The 16,478-nt window shown below is 40.0% G+C and overlaps 2 protein-coding genes across 2 annotated transcripts; one reads left to right on the top strand and one right to left on the bottom strand.

Annotated features, from left to right (window-relative positions):
• Positions 1 to 1,075: 1,075 nt before the first annotated feature.
• Positions 1,076 to 9,465, bottom strand: LOC116618042 (stress-induced-phosphoprotein 1). Its single transcript, XM_048730026.1, has 15 exons — positions 9,324 to 9,465; positions 9,047 to 9,256; positions 7,266 to 7,549; positions 6,704 to 6,780; positions 6,321 to 6,406; positions 5,892 to 6,018; positions 5,401 to 5,503; positions 4,917 to 5,037; positions 4,490 to 4,586; positions 3,898 to 4,022; positions 3,621 to 3,657; positions 3,445 to 3,548; positions 2,378 to 2,476; positions 1,728 to 1,798; positions 1,076 to 1,402 (listed from the first exon to the last, which is right to left on the bottom strand). The coding sequence occupies exons 1-15, from the start codon at positions 9,345 to 9,347 to the stop codon at positions 1,330 to 1,332; spliced, it is 1,638 nt and encodes a 545-aa protein (XP_048585983.1). The 5' UTR covers positions 9,348 to 9,465; the 3' UTR covers positions 1,076 to 1,329.
• Positions 9,466 to 9,509: 44 nt separating this feature from the next.
• On the top strand, positions 9,510 to 15,031 carry LOC5511989. The gene is made up of 3 exons (XM_001632308.3): positions 9,510 to 12,859; positions 13,543 to 13,774; positions 14,067 to 15,031. The coding sequence occupies exons 1-3, from the start codon at positions 9,786 to 9,788 to the stop codon at positions 14,556 to 14,558; spliced, it is 3,798 nt and encodes a 1,265-aa protein (XP_001632358.3). The 5' UTR covers positions 9,510 to 9,785; the 3' UTR covers positions 14,559 to 15,031.
• Positions 15,032 to 16,478: the final 1,447 nt, after the last annotated feature.

Genomic DNA, 16,478 nt, shown 5'->3' with positions numbered 1-16,478 from the left:
GGGCGGGACATAAATCAACTTTCATGACAAAAACGACTTCCATGGACTTCCAAATATCAGTACAAGATTCCAGATTTCAAGCCAAAAAGGAAGGGAAAAATAGATTGAGGATTTTCAATTGAATTCTTTCTTCGTGTGCGTGCTTGAATTTAAATAAGACGAAGTAAACGGAAAGAAGTTATGATATTTGTTTACTTGACTGTTTGTATTTTGACATAATTAATGCACCAGTCAATTGAAACCACTGCACCCCGACCCCCGGGGCATAGCGGGGAAATTAACATTCATGTGGTGTGAAATGTGCGTTACTTTCCCGGCTACCTGGGCCTGTGACGCTGTTAAAACCCCCGATACATGGCCCCGGGTTGTGTTTTCCGATAACGTCCCACTATCGAAAGCCATACCTTCCTTTGAGCTGCCATGTTCAGTGAACTAAACTTCGGCGGGAAAAAGCGTATACATGCTACACTCACTTTCGGGCCCTCTCTAGTATTTTCAGCACAGGCTACCCCAAATTTAAAAATCAACAGACATCGATAGATAGAGTAAACTACTTATATTTTTTTCAGTCAATACTATCAGAGATTTAGATTTGCAAGCATCTTTGTGGAAAAATTATAATTTGAATACGCCGGGAAAAAACCGGGGAAGCAACTTCCAGTTCAGCTTTATTTTCCTTACCCCTTTCCCGGCCTGTTGAGGGCTTTTGTTAAATCCCCGGCCCCCCGGTGGACTACAGGTGTTAAATAGGTGTTAAATCCCCCGCATGACCGCGTAACTTTCCCGGTATGTTCCGGGGGGCCGGGCTGTCAATTGACTGGTGCATAATGGTATTAGATGGTAAGGTAGGTATGAGATCCATATAGGCACTTTTGAATTATGATTTGTGAATACATTGTTTGTTTTTACGGTCTCTCGATATCGGTTTTCTGGAATCCCTGAAAAGCCATGTTGTCATGTTCACATTTCTTTGAAGTGATTAAATAGACCACTCAGGCCATCTTACCACGGCTTGTAATCTTCTCAAGCATGGCCTTTTCACGACAGCTGAACATCAATGATATCACAAAACAAATCATGCTACCGACAGTTTTATTTGCTTTTAAAAAACAATTGCTAAATCACCAAAAGATTTACGGATAAAACGCCATTCAAATTACATTGGAGCACCAGTGTCTTTCCACTTTACTTTACGAATCTGCAACATTAGCTTACTTAAGCAGTAATGCTTTTTTAGAAAAAAAAACATCGAATAGGAAAGGCAACATCCAAGCTTTCTGTTCACTTCATACTCTATCCACTATCATCCTTTAACTTGACAAGAGAGCACTATCGAACCTGCAGGATCCCGCATTCCATTAGCTTTTGAATTCTGCCTCGAATTTCTGGATTTTGTAAATGCCTGGAAATAACCAAATCAGTGTTAGTAAAAACATTAGAATTTGACTTAAATACACCAGAGTTCGATGTAACCCGAATCTAGCATAAAAACTCTGCAGCTCTCAGAAAGATTTTAAACTGAAACCGGAGACTAAAAGAGCCGTTTTAGGTACTGCCCAGTAAGTTATTTAAGGTAGTCAGGGCTAGAAATCAGGGGAAAAATGACATCACAAATTTACACCAACTTTCAAAATTATTTTGTTAATCTTAAATCGTTACAACTAAATTGTCATTAAAGCATAATCCTCACTCAAACGGTTGTATAAAATCGTATTTTTACTACTTACTCTTGTGCTGCTCCAGGATCCTGTTGCATTTGTTCGAGTATGATTTTCATTGCTGGGTCAGCTAAGATAGCCTGGTTACAAACACAAACATACTTAGCCCTTGACCTAATCTCTTCCCTTGCCTTACTCAGATTATAGTTTTGTAAAAATCTTTTCTCTAACTTAATTTGTACGCTCCCAGCAATACCTATTTGATACAGTAATGCATAACTTGGTCACACAAAATGGTTGTGAAGTATTGAGGTCTGATTGGTTACATAGCACCATCCCTATTTGATCCAGTAATGCATACAGTAAATTGATCACACAAAATGGTTGTGAAGTATTGAGGTCTGATTGGTTACATAGCACCATCCCTATTTGATCCAGTAATGCATACAGTAACTTGATCACACAAAATGGTTGTGAAGTATTGAGGTCTGATTGGTTACATAGCACCATCCCTATTTGATCCAGTAATGCATACAGTAACTTGATCACACAAAATGGTTGTGAAGTATTGAGGTCTGATTGGTTACATAGCACCATCCCTATTTGATCCAGTAATGCATAGCTTGGACACACAAAAAAGGTGGTGGAGAACTGAGACCTGATTGGTCACTTATCATTAATGCCCATGATCAGGCATTCAAGCGAGTCTGTCTGCTCACCTGTATTTCAGGGTCCGCCATGGCACGTTGTTTTACCTCCTCGGGGTCTGTGGGGGGTCTGGACGCCATCGCCACTGCACGCAACCCCTCCTTGGCCTCCTGTATCACAATAAAAGCAAACATACAGGATATGCAATAGTTTAATTTGCTTAGTTAAAAGATTTTATGGAATGGGACACCCCAACAACGCCTATTTGTTGTTATCTCCCATGACACTAATTTTGTTGTTATTTAGATGGGCGTAAAAAAATAAAATTCTTGGAAACTGAAGCCAAGGCAAGTGCAACTTGAGAATATCTGGAAACATACAGTTGTTTGACAAAAGGTTGTCATCAACCGTCTTTGCGACTACGCAACAAGCCAGCATGTAAGCATGGGTAAAAACCACTGAAGCGCTTAGCTGCATATATTAGCCACTGCATAATTTTAGACTTAGACGGTGTAGCGGTGGCTAATATATGCAGCTAGGCGCTTCAGTGGTTTTTACCCATGCTTACATGCTGGCTTGTCGCGTAGTCGCAAAGCCGGTTGATGACAACCTTTTGTCAAACAACTGTAACCTCTATTGACTACAGTGTCTATTTGGAGTTTCCAGCCTGTGGGCCTGAATGTACCACATTAGTCTACATTAGCGTAATCCGTGTGAATAACAAGCATGCTAATAAATAGGATTTAAGCCTCAATCAATCGGAGATGAGAGTTGTTACTCTCATGTCCATTTGACAGTGCACTTTGATACACTCTCATCGACTCTCATTAACTTAGAGCATTGTAAAATTTGATATGAGAGTTGATGGGAGTTGTCGCTATTTGATCACATGAATCAGAGTTACGAGAGTATTTCAAAAAAGCAAAATTTAACATGTAATTCCCGTTTCAGTTATGAATCCTGAAGTCAAATAATTTTTTTGAAAAATAAGTGATCGCTCTCATCAACTCACAAGGACTGTTTTATTGCTTTCTAGCTGTGAGAGCTAGAAAGAGTAGAACTCTCATCAACTCTAGTCTCCGTTTGGTCAAGGCTTTATCCTTGTGATCTGATGATCTGATCTGATGGACAGATGTACCTTGTTTTCAGAGTCAATTTCAAGAGCTTTGCTGTATGCAGTCCTTGCTTCGTTGAATTTCTTTAATGCAAAGAGGACTCCTCCCTTTCTTGTGTATCCTTTCACTACATAAATCAATGACATATTAGTGATAAAATTCTTATTGTATGATGCAAACAAAATCAAGCGGCACATACCAAAATTAGGGTCTAATTTAATGCATCTTTCACAGTCCTGTAAGTAAAAGAAAAAAAGAAGAATGGTCTTATAGGGAAAAACACATCAATGAAAGAAAAAAAAATATTTTTGGGGGGATTTATTCAACATTTAAGTAATTCAAGTTAATTTTTCGGGGCAAAGTTTTAGAAAGGGAATAGGGTGACACTTTATTTAGCTGATTTGCATACACAGCAAACTTAACTTAGGACTCCCAAACAATTAAGCTTTTGAAATGAGAATTGTAAGCTAGATTACCTCCAGCGCTAGGTTGAATGCAGCAAGCTTTTGAAAGGTAGCAGCTCTATTACTGTAGAGCTTGGCATCTTCTGGGTTTCGCTTGATTGCTTCAGTGTAGTGTTTCTGGGCAGAAGGGAAGTCTCCTGTGTAAACAAACAAATCATAATAACAAGGCTAAACATTAGCCATGTACTGTATTAGCAATTTGAAGTTGACCCTTTTCGATACAAGGTTTAAGTGGCATGTTTTACATCTTGGTAAAAACAGGGATTTTGAGCTTTCAAAATGGATCATCCTAGACAACAATAGATGGTCTTTAAGACTAGACAACAACACTCTTATACATGAGTTGTCAGAAAAGAGAAGTACTCAATGATAGTGTTTTAAGAGGACCACAATACAATTCAGGAATACTGTAAACATGTTTGTTTTCTTTTAGAGTTAGAAAATACTTCAACTGAAACCAATGTACTATTAAGGGTTAATAATTGCTGTAGACCACACCCAAAGTCCTATCCCTTACCATTAAAAATGATCACCCCATTGTTTTTTTGGGGGGAATTCCCTCCCCATTCTCTCCCCAGGTTTCAATAATCTCAAAACACCTTACCTTTTTTGAAGTACTCATTGCCTTTTTCCTTTTCCTCAGCAGATTTAACAGGGTCTATGTACGCCAGTCGTTCTTCCTCTTTCATAAGTTTTTCAAGCTATAGAATACCAAACACAAAACTAGTGAAGTTACTAAACAAATTATGATGTATAACTCCATAGCTACGGTAGTACAAGCTTACAGTATAACTGGTCTATAAATGAGCCATACATTCCTGTCGGGCCCACATGAAGCTATTTCTCTCAGGGTGTAGTAAGGGGGGGAGGGGTAGGGCAGCTGCCCCCTGATAGTTAGTTTGTAGTTACTGTATGCAGTATTGCATCATACTATCATCTACTGTTTGCTTTCAAGAAAATATTTCATGCTGGAATTTGTTGTTGAGGGTCAACAAAAATGTAAAAACTGAGCAGAGCATATATAAGCCTACCTCTTGGACTTTTTTCAATACATCAGGAGTCCGTTTCTCTGCCAGGGCCTTGTTATAATACTTAATAGCATCTTTGTAATTCTTTTGTTTAGCATAGCTGTTTCCAATCCTGGCAAAAGCCCTAGTAAAAGATATCAAGCATTTTGTTATTCCCATCTTCAGTCACAAATCCACCTGTGCCTTTTGTTTACAAGTTGCCAGTGGGGGAACATCAGTCATGGCCTTTGAATTCTTCCAATTCTGCAAATTGGCTCAAAGCTTTGAATTGTTGTTAATATGGTATGTACTATTTATTTCTTGTGTGTTTTTTGTGATGCCTGGTGGTTTTCAGTGCATTCTTATTGGTCTTACTCTAGGTAGTCTAACAGCTTTTTTTCATACATGAACTACGTACAGCATATAAAAATAATTTTAGTACAAGACTTTTGGACAGGCATTGTTTGAAATTCTGAAGGATTCACTTGCACACATGTTTGGCACATACTTTCCAATGAGTGCGAATTCTGCTCTGTTTGATCGCCCAACCTCCACGGCCTCCAGACACTCTTTGATGCACTCTTCGTAGTTTCCCTCCTCAAAGAAAGCAGCTGATAGCCAAACAGTAACATGTAAAGTCAGTCATAAGGAGACGCCAATCTAAAAACTTCACATTTTGAAAAAAAAAGTACTGATTCAAATAAAAAAAAAATAAAAAAGTTATAAATACAGACAAATAGTAGAGCCCTTGTTACTTTCAAACATTATTATGCATTTTAATTGCATAATAATTAACTGGAATTACTTTGAAGAAACCTTTACATTATAGCAAAACAAATCTTAATATCTACTAGAGCATGCTGATTTGAAATGGCTCTACTCCACAATACATTTTGAAATTTAAACTTAAACCTCAACGATGTTGACACTTCAACAGAAGATGAACTTTTTACATACCGAGATGGGATCAGGTGAAGTATAAACAGAAGCATTTCTTACCAGCATTATTAGTATAGAAAGTCATGTTGTCAGGGTTCAATTCTTTTGCATTGTTGAAGTGCTTGTGGGCTGTGTCAAAGTCTTTCTTTTTGTAGGCAGCATTACCCAACTCTTTTTCCTCCATTGCCTAAATCATAATAAAGACTACATTTTACTTCTGATGTGCAGTTTATACATCATTTGATAAGTCTTGAGTAGTATTGTGCAATAAGGTCTAGACCCCCAAAGTAACTAAAATTCCTTTAAGGGTTTATACAAAGCTTAAACACTCACATAAGGATTCCAAACTCTTACAGCATTTATAAATACACATGACTATCTTAGAACTGAGTAAAAGAAGTTCACAGTTTACCTTTGTATACTGTAGTACTGTGTCCTAAAAATGCTATCATTTCAAACTATTTTTAAATAATGATGAGCCAATGTCACCTTTTTCTCATTTTCTGCCAGTTCTGGTTCAGTTTCCATTTTCTCAGGCTCAGGCTCTTCCTTTTTCTCTTGTTTTGATGGAGGACCTGAAAGAACAAGAGAAATGCCATGTGGATAATCAGTCAAAGAGAATCTAAAACCATGCAAACTTTGTTATTTATTATGTCAACAAAAACAGGATAAACCATAAAAAAAATTGAGAAGAAATAAGCCAAATTTGGGAACATAATTTGTGAATCGTTATCTCTTTCGCTACAAATATAGTTGTTGAATTATGTAATGAAAAATTTGTCATCTACCCCAATTCACCATACCCTTACAACCAATCAAAAAGCTAGATTATAGTTGAGTCTTGCCTGCATGACGATGGAGAAAACACAAACCTTCACTGTGTCCTTCTTCAGTTGGGATTCCTAGCAGCACACCAAGTGTTTCCATGATACGGGGGTCGCCAAGTTTGCTGCGGAAAATACAAATCAGCCCATCAGAAAGTCAACTTTTCTATCACAGCCATCACGTCACAGCCAGAAAAACACATTTGTATGGTACAGATCTCAAGGAATATAATTGTGAATACTTGAGTCACATTATACTAGAGTGTGAGTTGAGAGTATCAACAATTCATAAGCTTGAGTGTGTTTGCGAGTGACTCATTTTGGTTTGGCTGTCTAGTCTGTAGCTTGACATGAAATGATTAGGACTGCATGAATGTAAATAGCTAGCAAAATACTTGTTGGTATGCAAATTTTGATGTGACAGCATTACTTTTGAACAACAAAATAGTCAATTTTTATTTTTAACTTTCTGGCATCATAATCAGAAAACCTATTCCTACAGATATGCACACCCCCCAAAAAACCCTGGTTTTGAATAAATAAATTAAAAGCAACAGCTTAGAAGCAGTTTTGCCCATTGCAAAGAACATACGCTCAACACATTACATACGTTTGAAGAGCCTGTGGGTTCTTGCGCAGTTCCTCAATGGCTGCCACGTAGTCTGGCTGCTGTAAGTAAGCTCGCGTCTTAGGGTGCGCCTGTAGAAGTGTGTACATGTTTGGTGATGAGAAAGGATTCTGGAATGTTTGCTGGCCTGCGTTTGATTGCACCTCCTCCAGTCCACTTTTTAACTGTGCATTATTAGGGTCGTGCCTGAGGCCAGTCGTGAATGCCTCCTCTGCCTTTTGGTACATCTTCAGGAAGGAATATGCTGTGCCAAGACGGGAGTAGCCCTAAAGTAGAAAAAATCATCTTTAAATTTAAATGACTTTAACATTTTTATTCAAATGAGAAAGTGAATAAAAAAAGCAGATTTTGCCGTATGTAGCCCTTAGTGATTTATTGCTGGTAATAGTCCATCGCAATGCACCCAAGAAAAAAGAGACAGACATTTTGAGTGATCTTATCGGATGATTTCTTGAATGAAAACAAAAGGGCCTTTTGTACCATATTTCTATTTAACTTAGCTTAATTTAGTTTCACAATATTATTTAACCCATTGACTCCTGGCTTTTTTGGAGCTGAATTTACAAAAAACAGACTGAAAACAGATACCTCCCCCCCTATTCTGAGTTTTATACAGCCCGTCAAAGTCAAACACAGCTGCACCTAGTCAGCGGTATCCAAGCTTTCCAACAGTGCTTTGCGGTCCCCACTTTTAATCCCTCGTCGATGTGCTGAAGCCAGCACAAGTTGATGGTTGCTTGTATTTTTAATCAAAAATACAGCTATGAGCATATTAGGAGAGTGCCTCAGGACATCATGAAGTCTTTTGGGGCATAATTGAGTGCTTTGCTTATGGATATTTGCAAGCAAAGGTGGATTCATGATGATTTTTTCTTGTTTGGCTTTGCGCGGATGAGAAAATAATTTTCTAATGAATCACCACAGCTCTCCTAAATGGTGTCTTTTCTGAAACCAAATTGATTCCAAAATTGTTTACATTGCTATTCTGGGTCTGTATGACCTGGAATTGATTCGTTTGGCTTCGGGGTGAAAACACTTATAAAAACCATCTGACTTTGGGGAGAGGAGTGTTGACTGGCCCTCCCCTCGTGAATTTTCCCCTGGATCTCCCAGAATGCTTTGCAATACATAAAGATATTTTCGTGGTTGTACAATCCTTCAAGGAATGGACATTGTGTTTTGAGGCCAAGGAAATGTACCTGGAGGATCAGAATAAAGGTATCTATTTGTGTCTTGAGCTGTGTTTGCTGATCTCTCTCCCTTGTGTGGTATTTTGAGCGTTTTATTGAGAGGGGTGATTCTGCTTTTCTCTCCTTGTTCGATTTGAGATTTGTCAAAGAACCTGTGCTATTATTTGGCTTAAGAGTAGATGCCAACACCTTGGTTGGATGCATATCTGCAAGACCATTTATCCCTTAGACTGATGCCTGAGTATCTTCATCTTGTTGTGTTTATTTTGAATTTATGAATTTTTTGGGTTGTGGGTACTTCCCAAAGCCGGTACAGGCCGGTTGAGGGGTCAATGTGTTAAAATAAAATAAGAAAAAAAAAAAGAAAAGAAAACATCCAGCTTAAATATCTTAATGGCATCGAGTGTTGAATGCTTTTGAAATTCGAAATATTGAACAATAAATGGCATTTCAAACATGTTTGACAGCTCCCTGTGATATACACGCGTGATCACTCGCTGTACAGAATTATTACAACATTTGGGTACAAAAAAACCACGCTTAGCACACCCAAACAGATCTTATAAAACCCACCTTTCCCCAGTCTGGCTTGATTTCAACGCACTTCTTGGCATCCTCCAAAGCCTCGTTGTACTTTGAAAGTTTTGCGAACGCCGCGGATCTATTGCTGTAGAACACATGGTTGGCAGGATCAAGTAAAATTGCCTCAGTGTAAAATTCTATCGCTTTCTGAGTATCTCCTGCGCTCAGTGCTGCATTTCCTTGGTCCTTCAACTTTGCTGCCTGCAGGAGAAAGTTAAAATCAGACGAAGATTAAATTGTAAGGGTAAAAAGAACTGCGGATACGTACTTTCGCCTTTTCTTCGTCCGCCATGATTGCAAGCCTAAGACTGTTCTAGAATGTTCTGGGACGTTCGGCGAAATCATACGCACGCAGCAGAGCAGCCGGGACTCGGTGCCAGACCGCCAGCCTTCATGGAAGCACAGGAAACCCAGTTACAAAAATAAAAAAGGAGATCAAAGCAGCTGTGTCAAGTCAGAGTGTTGTTTTCGGTACAACATTCTTTAGATTCTCCCTTTTTGCCTAATCAATTATTCCGAAACTAGAAAGATAAGAAGAATTCAGATAAAAAGGAGTGGGATCGTTCTGTTGACAAACGTTAACCTAGTTATTTGTACTACTAACAATAGCTTATTTGTCAACAGTTTGATGGATTCTGACGTCTATGCTCGAAGAAAAGTAGCTTACAGGAAGTCAGTGCCTTGATAGATCATAATACGCAGAACCGTACTATTTTATCTGGCCTAGATCATGCGTTTACGAGATATCAAAACCGGCATGTTAGCGCATATTCTCGTTGCTCTGATTCTGGAAGTCAAAGGGACTGTGAGATACTTCTCAATATGCGACCATGGCGCTATTTACATTGAGGACAAGATACTTCTTGGTTCGGGTGCGAGCGAAAACCAAACTGGTTACTCGAGCAATTTGGACTGTTATCGGGTCGTCCACGCTCCCGTGGGCTGGCGACTCCGTGTTCGGAAAATACGTCAAGAAATCATGGATTACAGAGACGAAGTTCGAGTGTTCGATGGTGGCTATTTCGCTACCCATGTAAAAGAAGCTCCCATAAACCCCTTATCTTGCAAAGACTGTCCTGAGAAGTTCGCAGCGATGAATAGTACGGGAAGTGCCATATTGGTTTGGTTTACAACTGGGTCTAACAGTGCCTCAAAAGTGAGATCTGTTTTGGTAGAGATTTCGGCTAGACCCCCTTCCCCTCGCTGCAAATGTCCAGCTGTTATAGATGGTGGGATGTCTTGTCAATTTACTGGAGCATGGCACGAGCAAAGAGAAAAGAGCTGTAAACTCACTTGCAAGCCGGGAAAACGATTTGTGGAGAATGACATATACTATCATCACTTACAATGGGGGAGTCCTATCAAATGTAATGTTGATACTGGGAAATGGAGAACCACTTTTGCACCTTTTATAATTCGCCACAATGCTTTTTGTCAGGATGTCACTCTGCCAAAAGGTTTTCAACAAAAAATCAGTTTCTTTTACCAGAACATCAGCTGTAAATCCCTTAACTTGGACGGTCTAACAAATAAACTGGAAACTTTAATTATCACCAAGACTGAACTTGCTGAATTTGGAACATGTTTTAATGTTACGTTGAAAGAGAAATGCTTTGTTCAACATCTTAACTTGTCCTGTTTTGAGGAAAATAATGTGACATTGATCAATGTTTTGATCAAAGACAATACTGCAAGTGCAGCCATGGGCTTGAGCAGTTTTGAAGAACAAGAAAAATCTTTGAAAGCCCTTTACTACGGCTCTAGAAGTGGACAGTTTAAGGGGTTCCATCTTTTGTGGCGTTTATTATCCCAGAATTTTGATGAGCTTGAAGTCACAGTAAACAGTGTCAACTATAGTGCATCAATAAATGCAAGCGGTTTGGAGCGCCAACAATATTCTATTGGTATTTGTAATAATGCTTCAGATGTTTATGTAAATAGTGTTGGTTTTTATTGCACAAAATGCCCTAATGGATATCAACATGGATACTCAGGTTTTGGAATATTTGAATGCAGTGAGTGCAATAATGACAGCTCTTGTTTTAACAGCCAGGGCCCAACCCTTACCTATGAGAACTGCAACACAAGTTGCCCTTTTGGAATGGGTTACAATAACTCATTAGGATTCTGCGACTGGTGCCCTGAAAACTATTACCAGGAATACAACAACGTGACATTTGCACAGTGCACACCCTGCCCTGGAGGTGCACTCACCCCATATGTTGGTGCTAAGAATGCTACTGAGTGCATACACCCCTGTGGGAATGGGACTTATTTGTATGTAGACAAATATAAGCCTGGTGTTTGTGTGGATTGTCCAGTAAATACTTATATGGATGTTGAAATGCATGGTAAGAGACAGTGCAAGGCTTGCAGTATTGGTAAAATGACGCTTGTGACAGGATCAGTCAGAAAGGAAGATTGCATTGATATTTGTGTATCAGGGAAATTTCTGAACACCACCACTTTATCCTGCCAGGTTTGTCCAAAGGGGACTTTCCAGGAAGCAAATGGTAAAACAGCTTGTATTCCCTGTACTGGTGGCAAGATAACTCTTAATAATGCAACTAACAGCTCTTCTGGATGTCTGGATGCTTGTGCCATGGGTTCCTACATGGCCGTGACGGGATTCCAACAAGGCCACTGTGTACCATGTCCAGTGGGTACATACATGGATCAGTATAAGCATGATTTTCGAGAGTGCAAACCATGTGGGTTAGGGAATATGACTCTTAGGAATGGAACAAGTAGCGGCGGTGATTGCTTACCAAAATGTCAGCCTGGACGATTCCTGGACACAACTAAAAAGATCTGCCTGCCTTGCCCCGAGAATTATTTTCAAGATCGTGATGGACAGCTGTCGTGCCATCAATGCCCTGACAGTCACATAACATTGAGAAATGGCTCAGATAACTCATCTCAGTGCATCCGCACATGTCCAAAAGGGTCTATTGTCGTCAATCAAGGACTTCCTCTCAACTGTAGTCAGTGCCCCCAAGGGAAATACCAAGACATTCTAGGAGCAACCCACTGCAAAATCTGCCCGAAAGGTCAAGGCACTTTATATACTGGGAGCCAAAACGCTTCTTTCTGTGTGCTTCCCTGCTCATATGGTACCTACCAAGATGAATCCAATCCTGGGCACTGCAAGAAGTGCACATTTGGCAGTTATCAAGATAAAAACACATCTTTTGAAATTACTTGCACTCGTTGTCCTGACCCAAAGACCACAACATTATATTTAGGGGCAAGGAATATGTCAGAATGTGTGGGATTCTGCTCCTCCTCTCCCTGCTACCACGGCGCAAGATGTGAGAACCGAAATGGAACATTTGCATGCCAATGCACTCGTGGCCTGGGGGGCAAGCAATGTCAGAAGGTCTTAGATGGGGAGGTTGCAGAGAATCTGACCGTATCCCTCAAATTCATCAGTCTGGCATGGCAAGAGTCACTTGCCAATTCAAACTCAGCTGAATTCCAAGACACAGCTAGAAGAATAGAATCTGCTATTCGTGAAGCAACCAAGAATGACCCGAATTTTAGAACAGCTAAAGTGAAGGAGCTGAAGGAAGGCAGTGTGGTTGCCACAGTGGATATCACAAGTGTTGCAGAGAACGTTACCATACAGCCACTAGAGACACTTGATAAAGCAGTAAGAACTGGGCAACTTGGCGAGCTGTCAGTACAAAACGACAGCCTGAACCTTCTGACCTATTCGTGTGGACAGCCACTTGGCATGGAAGATATGCGCATTGCTGACCACCAGATCAATGCGTCCAGCTTTAAGGACTACAATGGGACAAGGTACAAAGCATGCTAGGAAGCCTTGCTAAAAGCCTTAATTTTTGGGAAGAGAGGGATCTCATTTGATATTTTATGCCTGGGGGGTGGGGCTTATTCGAAGTGAAGCACAGGGCTGTAGAAATAAAAAAATACGGTTTTATTCTTTACACTGTACGCAAGGGGATGCAACCGCCTAGTTTTTATATTGCGCCTTAGGGAAAGGAGGGGGGGGGGGGCTTATTCAGTATTTTTTTCTTATTGGAAACGGGGTAGAAAAAATTGAAATTTACGGTATTATTAGCATGCACACAAGTGCAAGACGAGGATCGATTTTCCGATATTCCATATTTTATACGTTTGGTCGCGCCTCGCTTGTGTTGTGTTTGCCCTTGATGGTGAAAATCGTGAAAATCTTATTGATCAGAATTGTATGATAAAACCCCATGTCAATTAGATACCCGTTCCAGTGGCGATCTTGAGCTGCTTGAATCAGAGTGAGATTCAATCCATCTCACAATAAAATACGACCCAAGTCAATTTGTACAAAATCAAATAGTGAAAGGAAATGATATAATAATAATAATAATAATAATAATAATAATAATAATAATAATAATAATAATAATAATAATAATAATAATAATAATAATAATAACAACAAAAATACGCAAGATGATCAAAAGGACATGTGATTTCCTTAACAGGCCTTGGGATGCTCGTCTGCGGCCGGCAGATGGATTTTCCTTGATGGCATGGGAACCCAGTGTTACAGACCAGAACCAGTATCTTCAGGTGGACTTTCTGAGTCTGGTACAGATCACTGCAGTGGCAACACAAGGGAAGAAGTTCACCAGGTACATCAAGAGCTACACCCTGGCCTTCAGTCTCAATGGCACAACGTGGACTACGTACAAGGACACAGCTGGGAATATGAAGGTATTTGGAGGGGAAGTGTTAAGGGTTAACTACAGGCGCGTACACAGCCCTCCCCCATTGGCGGCCATAGAGAAATCTTCAAATACTATGCTTTTTTCACATGATACCTATGACTGCGCACCCCCTCCCCCCTCAGCCAGTCCTGAGTACGCACCGGAACTAGACTTCAAAATAAACTATCCAAGCAAGCTGGATCTAATGTCTTAAATAACAATGCATGGGTTATGTTCGGAGGGTGTCTTGCACAAGCTTGTGCTCGTTTAAAGTTTGTGTAATCATCTTCTTTCCTCAGATCTTTAATGGCAACACAGATTACTACAGCGTGGTAAAAACCACTCTACACACCCCACGAATAGCCCGCTTCATACGACTACAGCCAGTCTCCTGGAATCATGATATAGCACTGAAGATGGAAATATACGGCTGCATTCCTCCCTCTATACCCAATATGCCAACCTCCAAGCCGCCGATTGATGCCTCATCGCCTATGATGTCATCTTCAGTGACGTCACCTTCGTCTCCTGTGACGCCATCAGACACTGTCCCTTCCCCTGCAGGACAGGAAGGCATGTCTGGAGGTACGATCGCAGGGATCGTTGTGGCCGTTCTGTTGGTGGTGACGGTTATTGTGCTTGTGTCGTTGTTTTGCTTCAAAAGGAATCGAGGGAGCGGCGAGAGAAAGGCTGTCGTGTGTCCATCGGATGGTGAGCCTGCCGACTTCCTCAACCCAACCTATGATGGCCTGCATTCGGACGATAGCGACGTGTTCACGACCAAGCTGTGAAGCCATCACCGCCACGTCATCAGCGGTCATCAAACCATTCGTGTCGTCATTCCTGCCGTCAATGTTCAGAATACATTTAGGCTCTTACTGATAGTGAATAATTAGAGAGTGTTCATTAAATACACCGAGGGAGTGGAGGGAAATTTTTAGCCACCAAAAAGGGGGGGGCTCTGATTTTTTTAGGATCCATACATTTCAGCTTTGATATTTTACTGATATGATCTAATTTGTAGCACAATTAAGCCTAATGACAAATGTATTTAATTTATAACTGTCTTTATAAGTCATTATATAGATACTTCCAAACAGTTGGATTTACCGAAACAGTTTATTATCAGAATATCAGGAACAAATTGAAATAAACTTCTAAACAGTGGTGGAGCATGCAAATCCTTATTAAGTGGCGATTCTCGGCAGCCTCAAATCTTCCTGTTTGATTTTAAGAAATCTATTAAAACAGGAGCTGTACTGCAGATATGTCCTAAATAACTCTAAGAAACTTAACATGCACAAAGAAAGCGCTTATGTCAGGTCGAGCAACGCTCCCATAGACGTGAAACATTAAAGAACGACAAATTCCACCACAAAGACATATAATATGTCACCTAAGGTTTTTGTCACCTCATAAACCACGTCTAGCGTATATCGTCCTCCGTAGATCCATTTCTGCGGCATATAACGCTCAAGCAAAAGTGTAATCTCAAAGATACTACGCACTTTATTTACTTCATCAGAAGTCTATAAAAGGGCGAAAGATTCATTGATTTAAATATCCTTGATATCCATGGCTTACTGAAACTTTTCAGTACACGCATTCTCTCCTCTTGCCACCCTCTTTAGTTATAAGAAGGGTTTGTGTCTAGGGAGATGGCCTACGTCAGTTGAGAACAAATTCCTCACTTGCTACCTTCTAAGCCGAAATCCGCAACTTATTCTAGATACGGTTACGCGATTTCACAACATACATAACGGCGAGTGTTGAATTCACGGACAGGCAAAATGCGTTTTGAGGCAAACATGGCATCTAATAAACGAATCTAAACATTTTGTCATGAGGTTCCACCCGACTAAACAGAATCTTGTAAAGATTCTTATAAAAAACTGGCAACTTATCACAGATCTCAGCCTCACACGGCTAGAATCTTTAATGAACCTATAGTCTCTTATAGAAAGGAGAAACCGCTTATAGACTTTTAAGTCAGAGCCACAATCTCCCATAAAGGACTAGGTATCAAAGCAGATTTATTTACAATTTTGGCGGGTGTGGCTGTTGGCAATATTACACAACTATATTTTAAGTAGCCTAAAATTTGAAATAGTACCCGTTAAATAAGAACCTGTTTAGGCTAACCTGGAAATAACTAGGTTCTTATAGGCGGGAAAATACTGTAATTCTTGTTCAGACTGCTGTTGGGGGTTTATAAGACTTTAGGATAGCTGTCGGAATGCTGGATCAACCACTGAAGAAAAGACAAATGACAAAAAATGACAGCTCTTTCTAGAGAAAGTTTGAGGGCGCGCAATGCGAGACTTCTCTAGTGAGAAAAAATGCTCAAAATATTATAGTGTGTCCACGCAGCGAAGAACGGCGCAATAACAGAAATAGCAATCGTCTCGTGTTCATATCAAAGCTTAAATTGTGTTTCTTTTCTAACATGCTTCTTGTTTCTAAATAAGGAATTAATTGTGTATTTACTTTTGGATCATTCTCAAGACCTTCAGCGTGGGAACTTCTGTTTTTTTTCTTTTTCAGTCGCGGGGGGGGAACGCGGATGGCTGCAAAGGAGACTAGCCCTGTCAAAAAATCTTCAAATAATTTGCATGTGCCCTCATCCGCAAACGGCCGTAACTTATCTATAATCAACCCAAGCGGTGACATGTCAAAAGCTTTTGATAGACAAATTGAAACAGCAGATTGCA

This window comes from Nematostella vectensis, chromosome 7 (assembly GCF_932526225.1).
Source record: "Nematostella vectensis chromosome 7, jaNemVect1.1, whole genome shotgun sequence".
NCBI lineage: Eukaryota > Metazoa > Cnidaria > Anthozoa > Actiniaria > Edwardsiidae > Nematostella > Nematostella vectensis.
Note: the sequence above shows the minus strand (reverse complement) of the source record. Positions and strands in the feature narration are given on the sequence as shown.